The sequence below is a fragment of the Gallinula chloropus genome (genome assembly GCF_964237585.1).
Source record: "Gallinula chloropus genome assembly, chromosome: 4".
NCBI lineage: Eukaryota > Metazoa > Chordata > Aves > Gruiformes > Rallidae > Gallinula > Gallinula chloropus.
In genome coordinates, this window is record NC_140088.1 from 35,652,795 (window position 1) to 35,663,663 (window position 10,869).

The following is a 10,869-nucleotide window of genomic DNA, read 5'->3' on the forward strand; positions in this document are numbered from 1 at the left end:
CTTGGTGCGGGCAGGGGCGGAGCGCGGCGGGGAGGGTGCGACCCTGAGGGGCAGGCGCGGGCGGCCCGGCGGCGGAGGAAGGCGGGGCGGTGTCCCGGCGGTAGCCTTTATTGCGGTCAGTCCCCGTACAGAAGCCCGAGCCCAGCTCGCCGTGCGAGGGGAGACCGAGGACGCCCCCGCCGCCCACCCCCAGCCCCGCCAGGCACGGCCTGAGGGGCCGCGGCCCCGGCAGTCCCGGCGGCGCGGGCCGATCCCCACGGGTGGGTCAGACGTAGCCGGGCTTCACCGACAAGCGGCGGCAGTTGGGGCAGCCCCGGGTCCCGTTGGTCTGGAGGCACCTGCAAAGGGAGGAGGTGGGTTCGGGGGAGCTCTGCGGCTGGAGGCTGCTCCCCCAGCGCCGCTCCCACCGCTCACCTACCAACCGCACTCCCGCCCCGGGCAACGCTGCGAGCTCCCTTCCCTCCCCGGTTGTGGGGGCACTTATGCACCTTCCACTACGAAAGTAACTTTCTGTACTTACTGGGGGCAAATGCCCCGCCCAGGAGTTTGATCCTGACGTTAGTGTCTCCAGATTCCTAATTTTTTGTTACGTTTCCTCTAAGAATGCTGGCAGAGCTGACTCTCACAACTAGCCCAGTAACAGAGCCAACACCTTCACCTCAGCACACTTTGACACAGGTGGAGCTGGAGGAAAACCCAAACTGGTTTTGATGAAACAGCTGATTCCCAGAGAGGAACTAAATCAGAACAGGCCAAGAACCTGCAAGGTGAGGGCACTGGGAGCAGTCTTCTAGAGGACAGCAGCACGAGTGGGACTGGTATTGTGGCTAAACATCACCCTTTGAGGCCGTAAGTTTTACAGCACTGCAGTGGGGTCCCGCAGGGCACAAGTGAGCAGGACAAAGGCCTGGGGAAGAGCATGCGTGGGCCTGGCCAACCCTGGGCACGAACGGCTCTTTCCTGGGGCTAAGGTCATGACAAGAATCTTTAGCACTCTCAGCTCATTACTTCAAGTGGAAGAAGTGGGAGCAAGGCAGCGCCTGGAGCTGGTTGTTCTTCTCCCCAATGGACTCTCCGCACATGCCGCAGTACAGCTCCATCTCCTCCACGCATTCATGGAACTTCACTACGTGGTCACGCAGCTCTCGCTGCTGCCCCTTTGTGCGGTAGATCCGTTCGCACAGGCAGTGGAGCTTCAGCAGGCCAAGCTGCACGGGAAGGGCAGAAACACAAGAAAAGTGAACAAGGTGAACACAGACCAGTAACATGAGTGGAGACCACCACAGCCCCATCAGCCAGCCAGAGGAACACCAGCACAGAAAGCTGTGGTCAGTCATAAATATTTTTCAAGAATAAATATTTTTCAACGCCTAATCCTCTAGCTCTCTCCTTGTTTCACACCCCATTGTCCCCAGTTTTACAGCTGCTCATTCCCCCTTGTTTCCCACTGTGACTTCTCCCTCACTTTTCAGATTTGCACACTGACAATCATCGGTGCAACTGCTCACAACTAAACACAACAATGCAAGTCCCCAGCATTGTTAATACTGTTAATAAGCAATAACAAATCTGGATACTTCAATGCTTGGCTTCTTAAGCTGCCTGACAGAAGGCTGCAGACAGTGCTGAAGAGAAGCTGTAGGATCCTACCTTGTTCCCTAGTCCCTCTGCCAGCTCCTGTGCCTTTTCAATGCTTTCCAGAGCCTGTGAATGGAGAGCATGCATCATCAGTTCTCAGCCTGAAGAGAGTCTATCAAAACCAGACTTGAATGAATGCCCTATTGGAATTAATAAAGAGGTAAAAGAGGTACAGAGTGGAATTTGGATAAACAGGCATCACTGCAACTCTGGAGATGCAAGATAGCTGTCTGGCAGATTTCCCTCCCCTCCCAAAGCTCCATAAGAAAAGCTTGGCTTCTGAAAGTCCATAAATAATCCAAGAGCTCCATTTCTGTTCCAGCCACACCGTACAAAATAGGGGTGTGATGTTGACAGAGGCTGGTGTTTCTAAGCAGAGAGAGTACAGACTTAAGCTCAGTCCCACATGCTCACTGGGGTTAGGACAAAGCACAGGCAAAGCAAACCTTTTCCCTATCCCACAGGTTCAGTAATTGTTGGGCAACTCCAGTTTCACTTGTACAAGAGGGGAGAAAGAGATCAGCACCACAGTGCACACTTCCATTTTTTTTCTCCTGCTGCTCATATATCCACTTTGTCCTACTTACACATGGTATGATGTAGGAATGAACTGCTATCTGTATTTTTCATTCTGCAGGAGAGTTTTTAGCATAGCAGCTGTTACACCAAATGAGTCCCTACTTTCTCCTAGGTGCCAGAGTGTTCCTTACTGTTCTGATCACCAGTCTGTTTTCCAGAACTGTTGAGATCTGCTTTGTATTTGTCCAAGGTAAAGAAGAGGTCTCCCTTGTGATGCAGCAGTTTTCAGGAAGGCATTTTGAAATTTCTATCTTAGTTCTATCTTCCTATCTTTTAATTTGGCATTATTGCTATTCTAGGAGAGGATGACCAGATGAGATGAAAGAATGCACCTTGAACGTAGAGGAGATGGCATTAGACTTCTGGTGGCAGCAACAGCCTAGGAAAAGGAACTTGCAGAAGAGGGAAGCAAGGACTGAAGGCTAGCAGGTAAAATGTAACTGAGCTGTGCCTAGGAAGTGTGGGGGCTGGAACTTGATGATCTTTAAGGTCCCAACCCTAACCATTCTATGATTCTATGACTCTGTACTGGAAAACCCTGAAATTAATGACTGGGACTAAGAACTGAAGTGAAGCGTGTGGGGCAAGGGAAGAGATGCTGGGAAGTCCAGGGTACAGTTTGTCTTGGACAGGGATGTAAGGCTGCACAGGAGTTTGGGCAAGCTGGCTGCAGCAGTAGCCTGGGAGGATGTAGGTGCCAATGAAAGGAAATGGACTAACTGACCAGGAGGACACAGGAAGCTAGGACAAGAACAGGGAACCTGCAAGTGGAAAGGTAGCAGACAGCTTTATTAGGGAACTGATGCTGGGATGAGTCACATGAGGAATGGAAACAGGGACTGGCAAGGCTTGGGTGTGTATTCAGGGCTGTAACACTGGAGGAGGGCACAATGTGAGGCAAGGGACAGGAGGTCTGTGACCCACCACAGCAGACTTCCTTCTAATGCCTGGAACAGAATGAGATTCATCCATTCATCCCCTTCTTTCATGGTTTTGGTGAGATCAGGACCCTGCAAAGCCCTCAGCAGGCTCTCACAGGTAAGGACTGCTTGTGATACCAGTGGGTGGCAATGGCTGGAGGTGGGATCAGTAGATGCAGGGGTTCTCTGACTCTTCCTTTATGTTGAGGCCTACCTGTCCCATCCTTCAACGTGAGAGATGAGGATGGGGAAGGAGTATGCTGAGCAAAGTTTTTAATTCCACAGTTTCTTCTTCCATTGCAAACACAGTGTTTACTGACTGAGACTGCAAGGTGTGTTTCACCCAGCTGGCTCCCTGCTGTAGGCAACTCAGATGCTGGCAGCACCCTGAACTTGTGTTTTCTGACAGACACATACTTGATTTCCTAATACCCAGGATGCTTTGTTTGAGCTAAATCTCTGTCTCTCATATGAGTGATAAGAGTGAATCTTCATCATATTCACACCTAAACTAGTGTCCTGATGTGGCACTGTGCAGGCATTCCAGGGTGATCAGCACAAGTTCAAGGCCAACCTTTGAGCATCTCAACCCACAGCTCAGTCAGGTACCTGCGGTGCAGCCTGCTGAAACTGGGGCAGTCTGGATTTGAACACCCATCCACTGCCTAAGCATTTTCACAGTAAGATCAGCGCCCCCTTGTACTGTGTTGATCATTTGTTTATTCCTAAGTGATTTTCTGCTCTCACTTCTTGGTTTCACATCACAGTTATATACCTTCAAAGTTTCTCTAGCGTTGTGATGCCACGTGTGTCTCCAAAGCACACGGTGGAGCTGTAGAGCTGACTACATATCACGCTATCACAACAGTGAGATTAATCATACAGCTAAAAAGTAGGCAGTGGGTTCTATTTCAGAGCATAGCCATAATCTGGTTGCCTACAGCAGCAGGAGTAGGCATCCTCCCCTCAGTGCTGGTTAGCAGTCTGACTCACAGTGTGTGGTCATACTGTTAGTAACGAATTCCCAGCTGAGGCACCATTCAGAGAAATGTAATTACAAGTGAGAGACCCCGTTAGTGGAACCAAGGGGTACAGGTCCCTGCTGCACTTTGGTGGGCATACGGTTCAGAAAAAGACTGTATGCTCTAGTCTTGTCTAACAAACTTCTGCAGAAACGAGTTTGTAACTGACCTTGTCCAGCTCCTTCTGGATCATCCAGCACTTGGTCACTCCCAGCAGCACCTGGATCAGGCCCAGGCGGTTTCCAATCTCTGTCATGATGCTCATGGAGGAATCATACCGAGGAAAGGCTGTCTACAGAAGCAGGGAGGAAAAGACATGTTTTGCTGTGGCCTGCTTTTCATACCTGCTTGCTATCCCTTCCATCCTTCTGGCAGGAAAGGGCTGTACCTGCACGTCTCTGCGACTGCGGTGAATGTCTGCAAAGCACAGCAGACACAGTGCTTGCAGAGGCCGGTCACCATGCTGCAGGGCAATCTTCATGGACTCCTGGAAGAAATTGCCTTTGGTCAGTACAAGAGCTTATTCCTGGTTCAGAACAGCAGGGCTGGGACCGTGCACTCCAGCCACTGGAAAGGTCAGCTCCAGGGAAATGGCACATTTTTTTTAGGGCAAGTCAAGTCTTGCTCACATGTTCCCAATCAAGGGACACACAGAGAACCGAACTTCTAAGGGCCTCTGGGCTACTGAAACCACAGCTCAAACTGGGAGGTGGCAGGAACATCTGGAGTCATTACTCGAGCACAAATACCACAGTATCTCTCTTCCTCCCAGTCCTATAGCCCAGATCCCCTTGCAGAGACCTTTGACAGCTCTGCACCTGCCTGCACCCTGTACCTCACAGCAGTCCATAGCATCAGCCAAGCGCCCCAGCTTCTGATAGGCCACTGCCATGTGATACTGGCTCATTGCTCGGTACTTCAAGCTCCAGCCCTTTCCATAGTCATTCACCAGCTCAGCTGCTTTACATGGGAAGAACAAGGCCTTCTCATAGTCCTGTAGGGCAGACAAGCAGACAGACAGCAGTTAGAGCAAAAATAAAGCAAAAAGGGAAACAACACACATTTTTTATTTCTGAATGCTGCAACAGCTAGCTGATTTCTGTACACTTCAGCTCCTGCCTCTCCACTCCCACATGCCATATTTCCCTGGTTGCTTTCACTGGATATCAAACTGGAAGGTGGAATTGCCCTGTGGATCTCCAAGAGGCTGGTTATCCATCATTGCAGGAAACAGGAACAAAGACTTATGGCTGCACCAAATCCACAGTAAGTAGTAATATAACATCATTTCATTTTTGAAGCATCTTCGTTAAAAGCATTTTAGGAAGAAATGGCATTTTGCAGTAAGTAAAACTTAGCTAGATGTCTGAAATCACTCTCAAGCAAGTCACATGAGACTGCAGAAATGAAAAAGTACTCCTGGTTTTAAATTCTCCAAGAGGTGCTGTGTTGGGCTTGCAAGGCAAAGTTTTGGGAGTGGGGAGAGGGCGTAGCAGCTACAAGGGTACCTTCTGCAAGAGCTTCTAGAAGCTTCCCTTGTGTCTGACAGAATCAATGGCAGCCAGCTACAGGACAGATCCACTGCTGGCCAAGGCCGAGCCCATCAGCCATGGTGGCAGTGCCTCTAGGCTAACAGAGTTAAGGGGAAAAAGAAACAAACTGCACAGCTGCAGCCAGAGAGGAGCAAGAGTGTGTGAGAGGAGCAACTGCAGACACCAAGATCAGTGAAGAAGCAGGGGGAGGAGGTGCTCAGTGCACCAGAGCAGCGATTCCCCATCAGCCCGTGGAGAGGGCTGTGGTGAAGCAGGCTGTCCACTTGCAGCCCATGGAGGATGATGGGGAGCAGAGATTCCACCTGCTCCCGTGGAGAACCCCATGCCAGAGCAGGTTTTCTGGCAGGCTTGTGACCCACACCAGAGCAGTCTGGTCCTGAAGGTCTGCACCCCATGGAAGGGACCCATGCCAGAGCAGTTTGTGAAGAACTGCAGCCCATGGGAAGGACTCAAATTGGAGAAGTTCATGGAGGACTGTCTCCTGTGAAAGGAGCTCCAGCTCTCCACACTGGAGCAGGGGAAGAGTGTGAGGAGTCCTCCTCCTGAGGAGGAAGAGACAATGTGTGATGAACTGACCACAACTTCCATTCCCTGTCCCCCTGTGCCAGTCGGGGAAGGAGGTGGAGAAAATCAGGAGTAAAGTTGAGCCAAGGAAGAAGGGAGGAATGGGGGGAAGTGTTTTAAGATTTAATTTTATTTCTCATTATCCTCCTCAGATTTCATTAGCAATAAACAAAATCAATTTTCCCTGAGTCTGTTTTGCCCTTGACAGCAATGGCTGAATGATCTCTCCCTGTCCTTACCTCACCCCACAAGCCATTATTTTCTCTCCCTGCCCAGCTGAGGAGTGATACGAGTGGCTTTGGTAGGCACCTGATGTCCAGCCAGGGTCAACCCACCACATGCACAAAGGAAACCACAACTTTCAAATCTTCTTTTCTTCCTTCTTAAAAGCATCCAGCACTATGCTCTTTCCTCTTTTTTAGGTACTACAAATCTGCTGATAGTTTTCAACACTTCAGTTGGCAAGTCTCCCATTAGTAACAAAAATCAAGGCGTTGTGACGAAAACCTGCTTGTTGCTGATTGTAATAGAGATCAGAGCTGGCAAATCACCCCCTTCCTCAGTGCCTGCCTGGTTTTGCCTGTACAATCAGCTATTTCCCTGCAGTAGTGGGAGAAACAGAGAATCCATGTGTCCTGGGTGCCAGCCCTGTGCAGAGAGTGTCTCCTCTGATGTGATCATCTTTGAAGCGAAGTTTGGTCTTTTCAGCAGACAGGAATATTCCCAGCTGCTTCTGCTGTGCTATACAGACATTACACTGACCCTCCCACCCTCAATGTGAAGGAGATTTTACAGAGAGAATTTAGCTTACATCGCTTCCAGTCCTGCACTTCCCATAGGAAAGAAGTAAGCTGAAATTCACAGCATTTCTGCTTCTTTCCTGACCCCACGAGACAGTCACCCTTCTGTCCCTGAGGTTACCCCACCTTTATCTGGGTGTAGAAGTTCCCGAGGCTGCAGCAGACTCGACACTCCAGCATCTTGTCGTCGTTGTTGTGTGCGTAGCGTAAAGCTTTCTCGAAGCACTCCAAAGCCTTCTGGAAAATGCTGAGGCCCAAGAAGGCATTGCCCATGCTGAGGCTCACCTGGCCATTCAGCTGCAGGCTCACAGTGGTACCCTGCATGTTCAGGCACGTCTTACAGTACGAGATTGTTTTCTGGAATTCACAGAGTTTCTCGTTGCTGCGAGCCAGGTTTAGGTAACTCTCCGTTAGGTAGTCCGGGTCTTCCAGCTCCCGTGCCGTGTCAATCTGTACCACTGCAAACTTCAAGTAGAAAAGACAGTGTTTACACTAGTGTGTGGTTTAATTACAGCTCAACCCCCCAGAGCAGTAGCCTGTGCTGGAGAAGTGGCTCATCTCTGAGCAGGGCAGTCAAGTCCAGAAGCACAGACTGAGAAGCATTGTACAGGCTGAGCAGTTATCTGGCAGTTTAAAAGGTCTGCGAACAGTAGAAGAAACATCTCCCTCTCTCCACCAGGCTGGAAGTTGGGAAGTTTGGGGTGGATGTTAAGTGGCCCTAAAGAGAAGCAAGTGAAGCAGGAAACATGACAAAATGCAGCTCCGTTTTCTGTCACTCAGTTTAATTTATCCTGCTTTGGAATTCTTAAAGTACTCTATTAATGACAGAAACTAAGCTACTTCTTTCATCAGCTTTTTACTAACATATTGCAGTCTTGATAGTTTTTGTTCTGTAACCTTCAAGATTCGCTGCATAGAGTCAGTTAAACAATACAAAGTTTAGCCTGTAGCCTCTGAGGCCCGAGTCTTTTTTCCTTAGGTGATGAACTGAGCACACTGCTGGCTTGAATTCATCCCAGTGGCAAGGGTAAATATTTAGCAATTTTCTCAATATGTGGTTCCACTGGAGCTTCTCAGGCTTGCAGCTAGCGATTCCCAAGGACACCAGTTTCTTCCTTTCTCTATTGTGACAACACATACTCATTTAAGCCCCTAGAATATTTTACAAAATAAAACCCCAAAATAAAATGCATTGGTGTTCTCAGGTTCCTTAGCACTTCAGGACAGCTGCTACGCGGACCCAGCTTAGCTCATGCTTCCTTACCTTTGGACAAGTTATGATTGCCCCAGCCTCTTCCCTTGGTATGAGGTACTCTCCAAAAGAGGTTGAGCATCATAACCCTTCTTAAATCATAGTTAATTTCGTGCCTTTAATTCTGACCCTTTTTTCTCCTGTTTTTCCTCTCTCAATGGTTTATTGCTGAAGTTCTCCTTCCTGGATCTTTGATCACTCATGGTGTAAAACCTGCAGTTTGACTGAAGCCATTTTTCCTTCCTGATACTGTGAAGAACTGTAATTTGCCTACCCTGATCCCACTTTCTGTTCTCTTCTCAGGCACCAAATACAAGGTTCAGGTATACTGAGCCTCCTCCTTTGCCTGTCCTCATTTCCCATGAAGCCTTCGGTGTTTCCTTCAGGTAGCCACATCTTACCTTTTGTGCTCCTCTCTTCCCTAATCAGTCTGTTGCTTCTGCCACGTCACTTACCAGAACTGTTTCTCTTCAAATGTATATTAATATCCCTTTTCTTCTTCACCCTAACTATTCAGTTTTAAGACAGGCTTTGACATGTGTATGGGTTTGCTAGCAGGATGTGCCCCCCGCCGCCCCCTTCATGTTTTGGACTAAATGCTGAATACCAGGTTAGTAAGAGTCAGTCTAAACCATCAGGACAAGACTGGTAAGGCCCTTTAGCAAGGCCTTATTTCAGCCCGACAGAGTTTCTTAAGACTATGACAACATCCTCTCACTCTGCCTTCCAGATTCCTGAGTCACTCTCCCAAACACTGCTGGCTGCTCACTGTGCATCCTGTTACTTCTCAGATCCTCACATCAGCTTCTTTTTGTTCGTTAAATCAAACACACTGTTCCTCACGCTCCTGAAATAGAACTTCAGCTTCTTTTTACCGCTCTTCCATCAAGCCCCATATCCTTTCTTCTATGCTGTCCTGACACCTAGGACCCCCTCTCTGACCTCGACTGTCAGACTGCTCCTGGAACATCTCTCAACCCCCACCCCCTGCAACAGAGAAGTGCATCCTCTTTCCCTGCCTGCCCCCCCCCCCGCCCTTAATCAGCCCCCTTGCAAATGAACGGTTGTAATTAAAACCAGCGTAAGATCTGTATTAGATATCAGACTGTTGAACAACAAGGTAACAGATGTCTCCACAAGACTGTTGCTTATTCTACAGAATAGAAGCCTGGAGATCTCTTTTTACACTGACATATGCACTGTAAACAGCTGTAAGTGGGGCAAAGACACTGTTTTCATACCTGTTCCTGAAGGCTGATGAACGTGGTGTGCCTGTGCATAGGGAGTAAGTGAAGAAAGGTCCCCGTGATTAACTGAAGAACCTCAATAAACCAGGAAACCTGGGGGATCAGACCCAGTGAAAAGTAGTAGTGTGTGTATCTTGCAGGCTGGAGCTGTTGGTCACAGCAATTACAGCAGCCCTCAACATGCGCTCCATAGCTTGTACCTTCTACTATACACAAAGTCACCCCCCGATTTCACCCTGGCATCTCCGGCTGGGTGTGACACAACGGCATGCATCCATCCCCGCCCCGCCTTACCTTCAGCATATCTTTGTATCTGCCCATCTCTGCGTGAGCAGTGATGAGGCAACCCAACACCCGAAACCTGCCAGCAGGATCCGCAGACTTCTCCAAAACCCTCATCCAGACTTGCAGGGCCTTTTCGGTCTGGTTAGACTGGTACAGATGGAGTCCTTTCTCTATCTGTTGCTTTGTCTGGTCCTGACCCATCTCCCATGTATTAAAAAGCCTCATGCACTAACCCCTAAGGACAGCAAAAAGGAAGTGTGGAGAACACAACATCGAGTGCCCGAATAGAGGAGGGCAGGTTGTGTGCTCAGAAAGCTTGAAGCTGTAAAAGCCCAGCCGTGTCAGGGGACTGTACGGTAGGCAATGGAAAGAAGGGGTTGCTCAGCACTGAAGGCAGAGTCCCAAATCCACTAGGCAAACATCTTGCTCGCTAGGATCCCATCAGTGCATTCGTCTGTCCAACCCCATAAACAAAGAGGAAAAGCACAACAGGGAGAGAAGGAGAAAAATCTCAAGCGCCAGGAGTGAAACTCAATCTGGGCAGCCAGTGCTGGTCTCCTTCCCATTGGCTACAGCTGCGCCTGCCAGTCCTGCTCACGTGGCTCCCAGGAATGCTGGTCGGGCTCCCAAGGTCACTGCGAGCCAACTGCCCACCCCTGCCCGCCAGTATGCAGCTTATAAATACCCCAGGGAAAGACAATCAGCTGCAGTCACAGGGATGGCTCAGTTGTCTGTCTCCAGCCCTCGCCTTTTACAAGTGCCGGTGGTGGTGGGCTAGACTGGGAGGTAGCGGCCTCCACTGAGACAGCAGCTTTAGGAACAATGCATATGTACCAGAAGGGTCCAGCATGTACACATGTGCAGTGCTTTACTTGTGACAACGTGCCTGATACTCCCCCAGGCCCAAAATTTAGCCTCCCATCCAAGGATCTCAGCTAGCAGTACAGTGTTTCTGGGGACACAGGTCAGCTCTGTCACAGATCTGCTGCAAATACAACTCTGACATCTC

The 10,869-nt window shown here is 49.5% G+C and overlaps 1 protein-coding gene across 1 annotated transcript; it reads right to left on the reverse strand.

The window, feature by feature from the left end:
• Positions 1 to 152: 152 nt before the first annotated feature.
• On the reverse strand, positions 153 to 10,315 carry RAPSN (receptor associated protein of the synapse). The gene is made up of 8 exons (XM_084263988.1): positions 9,870 to 10,315; positions 7,203 to 7,541; positions 4,995 to 5,153; positions 4,548 to 4,646; positions 4,329 to 4,451; positions 1,651 to 1,704; positions 1,009 to 1,208; positions 153 to 338 (listed from the first exon to the last, which is right to left on the reverse strand). The coding sequence occupies exons 1-8, from the start codon at positions 10,083 to 10,085 to the stop codon at positions 266 to 268; spliced, it is 1,263 nt and encodes a 420-aa protein (XP_084120114.1). The 5' UTR covers positions 10,086 to 10,315; the 3' UTR covers positions 153 to 265.
• Between the last annotated feature and the right edge of the window lie 554 nt (positions 10,316 to 10,869).